Source organism: Leopardus geoffroyi, chromosome B2, assembly GCF_018350155.1.
Source record: "Leopardus geoffroyi isolate Oge1 chromosome B2, O.geoffroyi_Oge1_pat1.0, whole genome shotgun sequence".
NCBI lineage: Eukaryota > Metazoa > Chordata > Mammalia > Carnivora > Felidae > Leopardus > Leopardus geoffroyi.
The window spans coordinates 115452672-115468741 of record NC_059332.1 but is presented as its reverse complement, the minus strand read 5'-3'; the positions used below and the strand labels follow the sequence as shown (position 1 = coordinate 115468741).

The following is a 16070-nucleotide window of genomic DNA, read 5'->3' as shown; positions in this document are numbered from 1 at the left end:
GGGACAAACAAGGAGATCTTTGAGGCCAAATGGAGAGTTTTACAAAGTTCTCAAGGCAAGAAATGCCTTGATACATGGATTAAAAGAAGGCCAACGCGTCTAGGACTTGAATAGTGTGTTAGAATGAAGGGAAGGTTAGGGAAGGAAATGGAGCCATATTGTGTAGGGATTTTTAAGCCATGGTGCAACATGGATTTTATGATAAAATCATTTGGAAGCCATTAAAGCAGGGGAATGACAAGATCATATTTGCATTTCAAAATAATCATGATGCTGCAGTCAGAATGGTTTGGAAGGAGATCAAAGTTTATTTAAGGAGATCAACTAAGAAGTAATTATCATAATTGATGCTTGGGCATATGCAATGATGTCAGTGGCGACAAAGAGAAAAAGAATTTGAAAGTTAATTAAGAAGTGTGATTGATTATTGGATATGGGATATGAGGGAAAAGCTTACATAAAGGTAATTCTCATGGTTCTTGCTTCTGTAACTTAGAATGTTTCTGTATTGGTATGTACATATTTTAGACTTAGCAGCTAGACTCAATCCGATGCAAATGCCATTTATATCATGGTACCTTTTTGTCTGCAACTTCCGTTTGTAGTAAAAATTCTAGTTCCAAGTTATTTACAGAAAAATACTTTTCCTTCCACAGCCACAAGAAGGCTATCTGATGGTACAGCAGTTTCAGTATCTAGGGTGGGCCTCTCACCGAGAAGTGCCTGGCTCCAAACGGTCATTTTTGAAACTGATACTGCAGGTAGAAAAATGGCAGGAGGAATGTGAGGAAGGGGAAGGCCGGACCATCATCCACTGCCTGTGAGTATGGTGCCTCCACTTGGCCACCTGGGGGCCGTGGTGCTCATTTCCTTAGTAGCTTTCATATTTTCTATGTTAAAGAGTCCTCAACTCATGGGGCGCCTGGGTGGCTCAGTCGGTTAAGTGTCGGACTTTGGCTCAGGTCATGATCTCACGGTCTGTGAGTTTGAGCCCCACATCGGCCTCTGTGCTGTCAGTTCAGAGCCTGGAGCCTGCTTCGGATTCTGTGTCTCCCTCTCTCTGCCACTTCCCCGTTCACGCTCTGTCTCTTTCTGTCTCTCAAAAAATGAATAAATGTTAGAAAAAAATAAATGTTAGAGTACTCAACTCATCTCTATGGATCTCCATAGATATTGTTTTAAAATAATCTTCCTGTCTTATGATTCCATAATTAACTACCAGTTTTCATTTTCGTATTTTTTAAACACTGATTATCATATAGCTATTATATTATTTAAACTCTTTTGAACACTACTTGGAACCACTTTTCTGATGTCCACACTTTACAAATGTACCAAAATTTCAAGGTATTGAAGTTGCAGTGGTCGATGCCTGTAGCATCTTCCGACACATGAGCCACAGAGCAAATGTCATGCTCGTGCATCCTTGCTCTCTGTCCTCTAGGCATACACACATATAAATGAAGCAAAATTAATACAAAATGGAAAAAAATTAAGGTCATGTTTTTATTAACAAAACGTGTAAGATTGTGTGGCCTGTGGTGACTAAAAGCTGCTATCTACATGCCCTTGCTTTCTTTGCTTCCAGAAATGGTGGTGGGCGAAGCGGTATGTTCTGTGCCATAGGCATTGTTGTTGAAATGGTGAAGCGGCAAAATGTTGTCGACGTGTTCCACGCAGTCAAGACACTGAGGAACAGCAAGCCAAACATGGTGGAAGCCCCGGTGAGTCAGAATCTTAGACATAGAAGGGAGCAGAGATTAGACATCATATACCTACTCATCAGGTTGACTTCACACTCCCAAGGGAAATCAGATGTATAAATGAGTCCTTGTGGGGACTTTTCCCATCTAACTGATGAATTGCTGAGCATCTCTCTCTACCCACATAAATGTAATCGCATATCACAGAAACTTAATGATGAAAACTATTTTCACTTAATTTGGGAAAGGTGTAGATTTTTTTTCTCTCTGTGTTAGGCAATAAATATTTGCTGTAATAAACTTTAGTAAATGGTTCTATAGTAAGAATGAATTCTACTCTCTAGACTTCATTCTTGCTTATTTTTATTTCTTTTTTTTTAAGTTTATTTATTTATTTTGAGAGAGACAGAGACAGCATAAGTAAGGGAGGGGCAGAGAGGGAGGGAGAGAGAGAATCCCAAGCAGACTCCATACTGCCCGTTCAGAGCCCCATGCAGAGCTCAAACTCACAAGCCGGAAGGTCATGACCTGAGCCAAAATCAAGACTTGGACGCTTAACTGACTGAGCCACCCAGGCGCCCTGCTTATTTTTATTTCTTACAGCATCTTGAATTAACTGGCAAAACATTAATCCAGGGGATATACACATGGATTAAATCAGTACTTTAGACACCTAATGCCCTTAAACAACATATGAAATTTATTTTAGTCCTTAGCTTTAATTCTTCATTTCTGGTCAAAGTATAAATTTTAAACTATCATCACTGACAGTTTTCAGCTTCTACCAGTTATAGTGTGCAGTTCAGATGATGCCACCTGAATTTGCCAGGGCTCATAAAATCAGAACACGGCTCACAAAGTAAGAGCTGATAGGAATGTGTATGTGGGAGTTCATCTGTGTGAAGGTGTATGAAGAGTAAGAAAGAAAAATTAAACTCCTCGAGCACATTTTACTTCTAAAGAGCGATGTCTGTGGGTTACACACATGTGCAAAGTGGGATAAGGTCAGGAGCAGCTGTGTAGTTTATGCTCAAACAAAGGTAAACCAGAAAAACCAAGGCAAATTGTTGCTTGCCCTACATTTATCAAGATGATCAGATAACTAAAATGAGCAATTCAATAAGCCTTTAAAGTATTCTCACCACTTCCTGCTCATGGATTGTTCACACAAAAAGTGCATTGCTTCCTGAGACAAAATCTGAAGTTACATTTATACCGTTTCACTTTTAAAAGTGAGAACAGACTTTTTTCCCCTTTTACAAGTCCCCTCAAACCGCCCCAATTCTAGCTCATCCCTTGGGCTCTGCCTGTTGTCTGGACAAGATGATGTCGGTTTTGACTGGAGTATTGGCAATGGAGATGGAGAAAAGGGGATAGACTTGAAGGATTTTTGAAGTAGAACTTGTCAGGTCTTCTTAAAATATAATGGTTATGTCTTTAAACTCTTCGCTGTCTGAAGATTTCTTAATGTAAACTCTGCCTCTGTCTCTCAGATCAAGTCTTTTTAAATTCATCAGTGCGGTCGCTTCAGTGTCAGAATTCAAACGTTACCTCCAAATTTAACTCTAATTTCCTGCCGTAAGTTGGGGGGGGGGGAATCCGTGGTTAAACTCAACTATTCTAGAACCTTCCAAGAAGTTCCTATTTACCTTTATATTCATGTCCCATTAATCCTGACTGAACACCTACCTTCTGATTTGTGTTTAATCAGCGTTAATGATGAGTTCAGTGTGCTGTTGAATTGAACTGACAAGTTTGGTAAGAAAATTTAGAGCTTAAACAAAAGCTGGTGACAGTTTAAAGAGACATAACTGTTTTCAAGCACTGTGTGACTCTTCAGATGCACTTGCCACAGTGGTAGCCTAATTTAAATCACACCTACTTGATAATTAAGGGTAGGATTGATAAAGATCTCTTTCAGAAAGATTTTACTACCGTACTTTATTGTGGAGACACCGGGAAGTTCTTTAGAAATACGATGCATTTTAGGTTGTTCTGCATTACAGCCTGGATTTTACCCACTTGGAATGAGTTGAAAAATTTTTAATGAGGTACATATTAGAAGTCATAACTTGTAATACGGTCTGATGTTTTCTAAGTTCTTGATAATGGAGCAGTGCTTAGGTGGATGTAAAGGAAAGACAGGTTTTTTTAATATGAAATTTATTATTTTATTGTCAAATTGGTTTCCATACAACACCCAGTGCTCTTTCCAACAGGTGCCCTCCTCAATGCCCATCACCCACCCTCCCATCCCTCCCACTCTCCATCAACCCTCAGTTTATTCTCAGTTTTTAAGAGTCTCTTATGGTTTGGCTCCCTCCCTAACTTTTTTTTTCCTTCCCCTCCCCCATGGTCTTCTGTTAAGTTTCACAGGATCCACATAAGAGTGAAAACATATGGTATCTGTCAGGAAAGACAGTTTTAACTCAAATTTGGTCAACCAAATTGTCTTCAATATTTAAAGAGAGGAAACAGAAATTTTCAAATATAAGTAAACTCGAAAAGGTGTAAGAGCCACTAACCATTTTTGAAAAATTTACTTTAATATTCTGATGAATGAAAAGGTGTGTGAGGGGCTCCTGGGTGGCTCAGTAGGTTAAGTGTCCAACTCTTGGTTTCAGCTCAGGTCATGACCTCATGGTTCATGGGTCCCAACCCCACATCAGTTTCTGTGCTGGCAGCATGGAGCTTGTTTGGGTTTCTCTCTGTTCCTCCCCTGATTGTACTCTCTCTCTCTCAAAATACATAAACATTTAAAAAAATAATAATAATGAAATAAAATGACTTATTTTTCTCCTGCTAAGGACAGAGATCTGAAGTTTGGAGAAGAATATTTGCACCTGTTCACTGTATCATTTATTTGTAATAGAGAAAAAGTAAAAGCAATCTAATAGTCAAATCCGTATACCATACATTTATGTAGCGTGAAAAGAAATGTTAAATAACATAAGAAAAAGACATAACAGTGTTAAAGGCAGATAAAATATAAACTTATACTCTCGAATATATGTATGCAATGATATTTATTCTAAAAGAATTATTTCAACCATGCATAAAAAAGGACTAAAGCAAAACTAAGGCAGTATTTTACCAAGAATTGTTTCTGGTAATAGAGTTATGAAACTCTTTCTGATTCCTTGGGTTTTTCTATACTGGGAATTTTTTCTGGAATGATCAGGTTTTACTATTATAATCAGATAAAAAATACTGGAGATTTTTTTAATTTGATAAAAAATATAAGGCAAACACAATATATCTTTCCTTAAGTTCCTTTCCTTAAACGCCGATCTTTAGACTCAAATGTAACATATATATGCCCAGAGATTAAACTTCTGTATCGAAAAAATAATTGATAATTCTCGAATAATCTAACATGGTGGCTTGGTGTTCGTTTGGCGGCTGTGGTTCACCGTTAGTCTCCTTTTTCTCACCTTTTCCCAACTCTTTTGTTTTCACCTGTTTCAGGAGCAGTACCGTTTCTGCTATGATGTAGCCCTGGAGTACCTGGAATCTTCTTAGTCGGGTGGGACTTCGGAGCACAGCCACGCAGAAACCTGTTCATCTGTTGAGCCAGCAGCTGTTGTACCTGTTACACCTGTGCAGAAAGATTTTAATGTGGGGGGTGGGAGGCTTTTACATTCAAGAAGTAAAAGTATTTTTCTTATGAAGTTGTGTATCTTAATAAAAAGGACTCAACTAGTTTCTATTACCGTATGAAAGCATCGACATTTCGTGCCGCATAAATTATATTTAATAAGAACCAGATTCAAATGAGAACTTCTCAGTGTTTGTACAGTGAATACGCAGCTTTTTCTCCCCTGGTTTTGGTAGAGCAGCCACCATGTGTTGCATGAATTAATACTTTCTATGTGGCATTTTTTTCTCCCTTTTTTAGATAAAAGATGTTAAATCTTTAAGGAAGAAGTAAGAAAAGCTGTGCAAATTCATAGTAAAGTTCATTTTTTATATGTTTCAAGTGTAGCAGATCTCTATATAAATATATAAATATATATAACTGGCTTATTTTCTTTTAATGTGCAATGATGGCTAGATCATTTAAAGTTCTTTTTGGAAAAAACATAAGCCAAAGACTCAAGTGTAAATATGTCTATACGGAGAAAGCACATTATATTTATTGGTTACTTACATTCCTTTTTTGATGGCTAAAATACTACCACCACACAATCATTTTTTTTTTTCTGAAGAAAACTTTTTCTTTCACTAAAATCAATTGTAAACGATTTTTGTAGATTATTTTTTGTATGTTTTAGTGTAAGTAGAGGATAAACTTTTTATTCATAAACCAGGAAGCAATGTTCTTTATAGTGATTCTCTTGTGTACATGCTTGTGAATTAAATTTATGTAAAACACCTTGGCAATTGGGTCTTTTAATATGGGACCAAATTAAAACATTTTGCTGAAAATGTATAATTTTCCACAATTTCATTAGGTAAATAATGGTTTGGTGATCATACATGAGAATTGCACACATTCAAAGGCCTTGCTGATCACTTGTGCAATGTTGAACACAGCCTTTAAGCATCGTTTAAATTTTAAAGGAATTGATTTTTCTCAGCCTGTGACCAAGCACTGGTCAAGAAAACAAAATGGCAACATTTATGCTTTCAGAGTCACGTTTTAGCAAACTGTAAACCATCAACACTATAAAGTGTTTCTTTTGATGTTTACATGCACAAGCTTTGGATTCGGACCATAGAGAGTGTGAACAAATCAATGCCAGATTCCTGTTTGTGCATGGCCATGGGATTTGCAAGTGAACCTTTCCAAATGTGGTCTTGTTCATATGCTCCATGTAGCTGTAACTTCACACCATCAGCTTGCAGTTTGTTATTGACTGAAGCATTCCAGTATCCTCCTTCTAGATTGCCAGTACATGACATGGTGCTTATCAAGATTTAACTAAAGTAAGAGTGAAATAAAGTTTTTATAATTACAACAATTGTTTGCACATCATTTTCTCTTAATCTTCATGTCTTCACTCCCCCCAAAATTGTCTCTTCTCACTGATACTAGTAGACCACTAAAATTCTATTAAAAGTAAAACGAATGTCCAAGCACTAATATCTTTCTTTTTTAATTGAATGTCAGCCAGTCCAGATGAGTGGAAGGGATAAAGGCCAGAAGATTGACATACTTTTTTTAAAATTTCTATATATGTATGTCACTATCTTTTTATGTGATAGACATTTTCATACTTCTTCCTTATAGCAAACTTGACAAATAAGTATCCCTGTTTTATGGATGTTGTAATTGAAGATAATGAGAAAGTAAACGATTTGTCAACAGATTCAAACCTGAGTCTGATTTACCAGTTCATTCTCTTCCACTAAACACACTGCTTCCCCAGTGACATGACAAAGAAAATTTGGCACTTCGTTCTTATTCCTCATTAATTGATTTTCTCATAAAGTCTCATTATGGGTATCTTCAAACTTCTTTTGCTGTGTACATTATTAGAACATTTGTGACTTTCATTAGTAAGAATTTAGATAAAGAGACTTTATCTCTTCCTAGAAAGACTAATTTACATTTAAACATGGATGCATTCAACAAAAAATCCACAAGCTCATCCAAGATTTCTTTGCCTGGTAATGTTCAGGATGTTAATCCTATAGAGGATTCTGCTTTGCTGCATGACCCTGCTTTAATTTCTGCTCACGTGATTGTGTCCACACTCCACCAAAATTACCATAAATACCACTGTTCGCAAAGCTCAGAGGTCCATTTGGCCTCCAAAATTTAAGCAAAGAACAAAAGGAGTCCTCTTTCTCTCTAGCAGAAATAGTGTCACGCTTGCTTTGGGCACCACAGAAGCCAGTTAATTCGCAAACAATGGGGGGATGTAAATATGTTTTTCTCAAAACTCATTCGAAAAGTCCTACTTAATACCCCATGGCACTCCCTGTGCTTGGATGGCCGCGTTCAGTCACCTGTGTCTCTCTGGGCAGGAAATGTCCTGGCAGGGCTTTTAAAAGGGGTCATGCTTTTCACAGTGAAAGGCCTCCGACCTTTCTATCAGTTATTCCTTGAATGGCTGTCATGAAGTCGAAGTTTATAGATCCCCTTCTTAGATATTATCACTAGGGAAATGCCAGAAGCATGTGGACCAGAGGCACACAAACAGCTGGGAATTTATGAGTTTTAACAAAGTACTCTTAGAAGTCAGTGGTAGGTTTCTGGTCTGAGCTGCCTAGCCTTTTTCTAATATTTAGTCTTTGGAGAAAGTTTTCACATGAGTGTGCTGCTGCATTGCAACCAAAGGATCTGACATTGAGACACAAGAAAGAAGATCTTTTTACCTGGACAAGAAGGGAGAAGAGACACGCTTACCTCTACACTGATGTGCTTATGTGCTCATTCACTATTCACCTTCTCGAGAATCTTTTAGGTTCCAGGTACTCATGTAACAAGCGTAGAAGTCAGGCATCAACAGCTGCTACCTCTCAAATCTGCTCTGTTGTTAGGAAATGGTTCCTAGCATCTAAAGAATGTACTAAACAACAGTAAATATTAGAATTCAGGAGGGAAATGACTGTAGTGCACCTAGAAATATGAGATCATCTGTTAGCTTTAGGAGAACGCTTTTGAGATTTGCCTCACTTTATGGGAGAGTGACAATTTACATTGTTAATTTTTGTGCACTTCAGCAAGCCATCCTTTTTCGTAACAAAATAGCAAAGAATCAATATTCTGCCCCATGCCCCAGTGCAATATGTAGGATATTGGTAAAATATTTCCATAGGCAGAGACTCCGCAGCCTTCCTGGATTCATTTCAGTGTTTTAGTAAACGCCTTTACTCAGTGTAAGGGCAATCTGCTATTTTACTCAACACTTTCCTAAGTTAAGATAGAAGACAGTTGGCTATGCCTCCTGTAATAATTTCTACTTACATATTATTTCATAAAGTTTCCCCTCAGTGTAGGGGGCTTGGAATGGGAGCAATAGTATCTGAATTTGTTCATAACTCTAGTCTATTCAAGTGGTCTGCAGAGTATTCGAATATTATCTCTCAGAAACTAAAAGGGAAAGCTCTGTCTTGGGACCTACTTTAAGTAAGCTAGAAGTGGCTTCCGGAATATAAATTGTCCAAAAATCAATGGTGGTAGACATATAACCCTTCTGAACTTCAGCCTCCTCCAAAGTGAATTGAAATGCTAACGTGGAAGAAAAGAAACACTAGAGAGATACTGTTGTTATCAAATCCTGTAAGAAACCAGTAAAAGAGGTTTCTAAACCATTAAAGCCAGTGTAAAGTCCCTACTGAATATCAGAAAGCCCCCTTTTTTTTTAATGTTAAGGCCTGCTTGGGGACAGGATGGGAGAGAGAATTTCTGACAGATACCATCTCTCACGATGCATTTGTCAATTGTAGAAAATCTACAATACCTGAAGTCTAACACAGAGTATTGGGCACTAATTCTGTTGGGTAGTTGGGTTCATTTCAGTATACTGTTACAACTCTTATTAGTCTTGATTCAGTCAGAGGATATGTAGCATTGAGGCAAAAATAAATAAATAAATAAATAAATAAAACCTCTCAGTACTTAGATGCAAGTAGATATAGAATATGAAGAACAAGAATATTTAAATTGCATAACCAAATCTTTTCCTAAATTGATGCTAAAATATGCGGGCAAGCAAAGGCCATGCATTCCCACTATTTGCTTGGTCTGAGACAAAATCGAACTGGAAAAGCAGAAAAAAAATAAGCTCACTATGGTATCCTGTTATTTGTTAAGAAAGAAGAGAGGTCGACTCAAATGCCTGCGGTGCCTAGGGACACTGTGCGGAAAGCAGGACAGGTGTTTGAGAATGGCCATTCAAGCTGTATTACTATCATAGACACCCTTAGTTTGTGCATTTTCTAATAGGAATACTTCTCATCTCTACAAAAGTATGCCTCCCATTTTTATTAAAACACAACATCCCACCTGGTCCACCTTGCATTTTCCCAATGTTGATTGAACAATAGATACCAGATACTCTGCCATCTTCAGTTCTACTATTTAAAAAGACAATAGCAAGATTAACGATTAGTGAGAACTGCTGTTTGGCACAAGGACCAGAGGGAACAGAGGGACTCCCACTTGGACTTGAAAGCACATGTGATGCCCAAAGAGATGGCACTCACCTCCCTGATGTGTTTGCTGCATGGGAATACAGACCCTACAGTGTCTCATTTCTTGAAAGAGTGTGGAAATTTTTACATAGACTCTTAAAAATTGTTGAATGTTGGCAACCAGTTAAAGTCAAAAACAAACAAAATAAACCTCTGGCCCAACCCTGTGCAAAACAAAATCTATCAGAAGGATGCATCTGATGTGGTCTGTAAGAGCCACCGACTTTCAGTTTGTGACTTCTATTGTAGAATAACTGTTGTTTGACCTTCTAAAAATGTTCTTAAAGACACATGAGCTTTCGCTATCTTAAAACACCTATCATGACTATTTTTTCATATTCTTCTTTTCCAATTTGCCTCATCTTCTCATATATTTTTCAGTTTTAAAAATATGTATAGATGGGACACCTGGCTGGCTCAATTGGTTAAGCATCCTGACTCTTGAGCTCAGTTCAGGTCTTGATCTCAGGGTCGTGAGTGAGCTCCACGCTGGCTATATATATACATACATATATATATATATTTTTTTAACATATATATTTTTATTCATATATATACATATATATAAATCTTGCCTCCTAAGACAAAAGAAAAAAAAAACAAGGTTTATGTGTCCTTCTGCTCCCTCTTATCTGGACTAATTTCGAAAAGTGTATTTTAGAAGGTAATTCACACATTTCACTTAATAAGTAACACCCAAAATGATGAGTAGAAAAAAAATTCTGGAAATAATAGTATTGATAACTCAAAGGGGAAGTGCTTGTTCTATGATCCACGGGATGGCCTGAACCATTTTATTCACAAGTGCAGAAAAGCATCTACAGAAGCACCACACTTCCAGATTGTGATGGTACATGCTGAATTCCATGACAGGTGCCAAACAGTATGGGCTCATGCCAGCCCACTGTGGGAACCTAAACTCTGGTTCCATAAATCTAATTAGCTGAAGCACAGTCAGCAGACTGACATTGATTTCTTTTCACCTTCATGTTAGTTCTTAGCATGATAAAGTGAAGAAGTATTCCTTAGTTACTTACTTTCCAATGTCAACTTCTGTATTCTCTGAACTCACATGTGGTCATTGAGGGAAAAAAAATAACTTCACATGGGAAATCAGGATTGATCTTCCTCATGAAATGAAAGACATTAGAGGGATAATTAAGATTATCAAATCCAATGCCCTCATTGTCAAGTTTAAGAAATTAAAACGAGAGAGTCATGTGTCTATCAGTAAAGGTTTGGATAGTAAATATTTAAGCTTTTCCAGGCCATTGGACTCTGTTATCTTTTTTGTTAGACCTACCTTTAAAGAATGTTTAAAGCAAGTTCTTCAAAGAAGCAAAAATGATGGAATTGTCAAGCATCAGAAAGGAAGAAAGAATCATGGAAAGAACAAACTTATGGATGCAATAGAATGTCCTTTTCCTTATATATTTGCTTTATAAATCATATTTGATGATTGAAACAAAAATTACAACACCATATGATATTTAAGAAAATAATACTTGCAAGTGAGGAAGCAAAAGGGAACTAAATAGAAATAAGGTTTCCATGCTTTACTCAAAATGATGAAGTTATGATACCACTAGTTATAATAAGTCACATATGCATATTATAATACTTAGAAGAACCACTGAGAATATTGTATCAAGATATATGCACAGGGTACCTAGGTGGCTCAATCAGTTAAGCAACTGACTTCACCTCAGGTCATGATCTAACATGTTCAAGCCCCTTGCGAGCCCCTTGTGAGTTCAAGCCCCACATCAGGCTCTGTGCTGACAACTCAGAGCCTGGACCCTGCTTCAGATTCTATATCCCTCTCTCGCTCTGCCCCTCCCCCACTCATGCTCATTCTCTCTCTCTCTCTTTCTCCCTCTCTCTGTGTCTCAAGAATAAATAAATAAACAAATAAATAAAAGAAGATATATGCTCAAAACACTATAAATGAATCAAGATGGAATCCTAAAACATGTTAACATAACAGAAAATTAAGGAAAAAGAAATTGGAATGAGAACCAGATAAAATAAACAAAATAAGTAATTGAATAACATAAGTGCTAATATATATATGAATAATTACCTTAAATGGTCTAAGTATGCCAATAAAAAAATAAATTGTCATATTGGGTTAAGAAAATGGCAGGGGAAGATGGCGGCATAGGAGGGCGCTGGGCTCACCTCGTCCTGCTGATCCCTTAGATTCCACCCACATCTGTCTAAATAACCCAGAAAGCCACCAAAAGACTAGCAGAATGGACTCTCCAGAGCCAAGCATAGACAAGAGGCCCACAGAAGAGGGGAGGAAGGGCGGAAAGGCAGTGCACGCTACAGGGACTGGCGGGAAGGAGCTGGGGTTGTGGAGGGGCAGCCTGACAGGCAAGGCAGAGCCCCTTGAAAAGGCAGAGGGGCCAGACTCCGTGAGTTCTAACAGCCAGCAGGACTTAACATCTGGAATGTTAAAAGTCAACAGCTCTGCTCAGAGAGCAGGAGGGTGAGAGGACACTGGGAGACAGAGTTATTGAGCCCCAGAAGACAGAGCTCAGCTCGGCAGGGGAACAAAGGCGCTGGCAAGTGCCATGTCCCTCTTGAAATCAACCACAGGAAAAAGTCTGGAAAACCTCCAAAAGCATGGAGGTTAAAGAACACCCTACTAAAGAATGAATGGCTCAACCAGGCAATTAGAGAAGAAATTTTAAAATATATGGAAACAAATGAAGATGAAAATACAACAATCCAAACGCTTTGGGTTGCAGCTAAGGCAGTCCTGAGAGGAAAATACATTGCAATCCAGGCCTATCACAAGAAACAAGAAAAGTCCCAAATACCGAATCTAGCAGCACACCTAAAGGTAATAGAAGCAGAGCAGCAAAGATACCCCAAGCCCAGCAGAAGAGATATAATAAAGATCAGAGCAGAAATAAACAATATAGAATATAAAAAACCTGTAGAGCAGATCAATGAAACCAAGAGTTGTTTTTTTTGAAAAAATAAACAAAATTGATAAACCTGTAGCCAGGCTTCTCAAAAAGAAAAGGGAGATGACCCAAATAGATAAAATCATGAATGAAAATGGAATTATTACAACCAATCCATCAGAAATACAAGCAATTATCAGGGAATACTATGAAAAAATTATATGCCAACAAACTGGACAACCTGGAAGAAATGGACAAATTCCTAAGCACCCACACACTTCCAAAACTCAAACGGGAAGAAATAGAAAACTTGAACAGATCCATAACCTGCGAAGAAATTGAATCAGTTAACAAAAACCTCCCAATAAATAAAAGTCCAGGACCAGATGGCTTCCCCGGGGAATTCTACCAGGCATTTAAAGCAGAGATAATACCTATCCTTCTCAAGCTGTTCCAAAAAACAGAAAGGGAAGGAAAACTTCCAAACTCATTCTATGAAGCCAGCATTACTTTGATTCCCAAACCAGAAAGAGACCCAGCAAAAAAGAGAACTACAGGCCAATATCCCTGATGAATATGGACACAAAAATTCTCAACAAGATACTAGCAAATCAAATTCAACAAGTTATAAAAGAATTATTCACCATGGTCAAGTGGGATTCATTCCTGGGATGCAGGGCTGGTTCAACATTTGCAAATCAGTAAATGTGTTACATCACATTAATAAAAGAAAAGAACCATATGGTCCTGTCAATCGATGCAGAAGAAGCACTTGACAAAATTCAGGATTCTTTCTTAATAAAAACCCTAAAAACAGTCGGGATAGAAGAAACATACTTAAACATCATAAAAGCCATTTATGAAAAGCCCACAGCTAATTGAGGATGCTCAATAGGGAAAAACTGAGAGCTTTCCCCCTGAGATCAGGAACACGAAAGGGATGTCCACTCTCACCACCGTTGTTTAACATAATGTTGGAAGTTCTAGCATCAGCAACAAAACAAAAGGAAATGAAAGGCATCAAAATTGGCAAAGATGAAGTCAAGCTTTCACTTTTTGCAGATGACATGATATTATACATGGAAAACGTGATAGACTCCACCAAAAGTCTCCTAGAAGTGATATATGAATTCAGCAAAGTCGCAGGATACAAAGTAATGTACAGAAATCAGTTGCATTCTTATACACTAATAATGAAGCAACATAGGGGCGCCTGGGTGGCGCAGTCGGTTAAGCATCCGACTTCAGCCAGGTCACGATCTCGCGGTCCGTGAGTTCGAGCCCCGCGTCAGGCTCTGGGCTGATGGCTCAGAGCCTGGAGCCTGTTTCCAATTCTGTGTCTCCCTCTCTCTCTGCCCCTCCCCCGTTCATGCTCTGTCTCTCTCTGTCCCAAAAATAAATAAACGTTGAAAAAAAATTAAAAAAAAAAAAAATAAAAAAAAATAATGAAGCAACAGAAAGACAAATAAAGAAACTGATCCCATTCACAATTGCACCAAGAATCATAAAATACCTAGGAATAAATCTAACCAAAGATGTAAAAGATCTGTATGCTGAAAACTATAGAAAGCTTATGAAGGAAATTGAAGGAAATACAAAGAAATGGAAAAACATTCCATGCTCATGGATTGGAAGAATAAATATTGTTAAAATGTCAATACTACCCAAAGCTATCTACACATTCAACGCAATCCCAATCAAAATTGCACCGGCATTCTTCTCGAAGCTAGAACAAGCAATCCTAAAATTTGTATGGAACCACAAAAGACCCCGAATAGCCAAAGTAATATTGAAGAAGAAGACCAAAGCAGGAGGCATCACAATCCCAGACTTTAGCCTCTACTACAAAGCTGTCATCATCAAGACAGCATGGTATTGGCACAAAAACAGACACATAGACCAATGGAATAGAATAGAGACTCCAGAATTAGACCCACAAAAGTATGGCCAACTAATCTTTGACAAAGCAGGAAAGAATATCCAATGGAAAAAAGACAGTCTCTTTAACAAATGGTGCTGGGAGAACTGGACAGCAACATGTAGAAGGATGAAACTAGAACACTTTCTTACACCATTCACAAAAATAAACTGAAAATGGATAAAGGACCTGAATGTGAGACAGGAAACCATCAAAACCCTAGAGGAGAAAGCAGGAAAAGACCTCTCTGACCTCAGCCACAGCAATTTCTTACTTGACACATCCCCAAAGGCAAGGGAATTAAAAGCAAAAACGAACTATTGGGACCCCATGAAGATAAAAAGCTTCTGCACTGCAAAGGAAACAACCAACAAAACTAAAAAGCAACCAACGGAATGGGAAAAGATATTTGCAAATGACATACCAGACAAAGGGCTAGTATCCAAAATCTATAAAGAACTCACCAAACTCCACATCCAAAAACAAATAATCCAGTGAAGAAATGGGCAGAACACATGAATAGACTCTTCTCTAAAGAAGATATCCAGGTACATGAAAAGACGCTCCTCATCAGGGAAATACAAATCAAAACCACACTGAGATACCACCTCACACCAGTCAGAGTGGCTAAAATGAACAAATCAGGAGACTATAGATGCTGGCAAGGATATGGAGAAATGGGAACCCTCTTGCACTGTTGGTGGGAATGCAAACTGGTGCAGCACTCTGGAAAACAGTGTGGATGTTCCTCAAAAAATTAAAAACAGATCTATCTTATGACCAGCAATAGTACTGCTAGGAATTTACCCAAGGGATACAGGAGTGCTGATGCATAGGGGCACTTGTACCCCAATGTTTATAGCAGCACTTTCAACAACAGCCAAATTGTGGAAAGAGCCTAAATGTCCATCAACTGATGAATGGATAAAGAAATTGTGGTTTATATACACAATAGAATACTACGTGGCAATGAGAAAGAATGAAATATGGCCTTTATAGAAATGTGGATGGAACTGGAGAGCGTTATGCTAAGTGAAATAAGTCATACAGAGAAAGACAGATACCATATGTTTTCACTCTTATGGGGATCCTGAGAAACTTACAGAAGATCATGGGGGAGGGGAAGGAAAAAAAAGTTAGAGGGGGAGGGAGCCAAACCATCAGAAGCTCTTAAAAACTGAGAATAAACTGAGGGTTGATGGGAGGTGGGAGGGAGGGGGGGGGTTGGGTGACGGGCATTGAGGAGGGCACCTGTTGGGAGGAGCACTGGGTGTTGTATGGAAACCAATTTGACAATAAATTTCATATTAAAAAAAAAAGAAAATGGCAGCTATAAACTATATACAAGAAACTCACTACATATTCAATGCAATAGGTAGGCTGAAA

At 38.0% G+C, this 16070-nt stretch overlaps 1 protein-coding gene across 11 annotated transcripts in view; it reads left to right on the top strand.

Annotated features, from left to right (window-relative positions):
• Positions 1-6664, top strand: part of PTPRK (protein tyrosine phosphatase receptor type K) — a 557136-nt gene extending 550472 nt beyond the window's left edge. For all 11 annotated transcript variants that reach the window (XM_045499524.1, XM_045499525.1, XM_045499522.1 and 8 more), the window contains 3 exons: positions 657-820; positions 1589-1724; positions 5172-6664. In XM_045499524.1, the coding sequence (XP_045355480.1) occupies positions 657-820; positions 1589-1724; positions 5172-5225 (354 nt within the window). In that variant the 3' untranslated portion in view covers positions 5226-6664. The remainder of the gene's footprint in view (positions 1-656; positions 821-1588; positions 1725-5171) is intronic.
• Positions 6665-16070: the final 9406 nt, after the last annotated feature.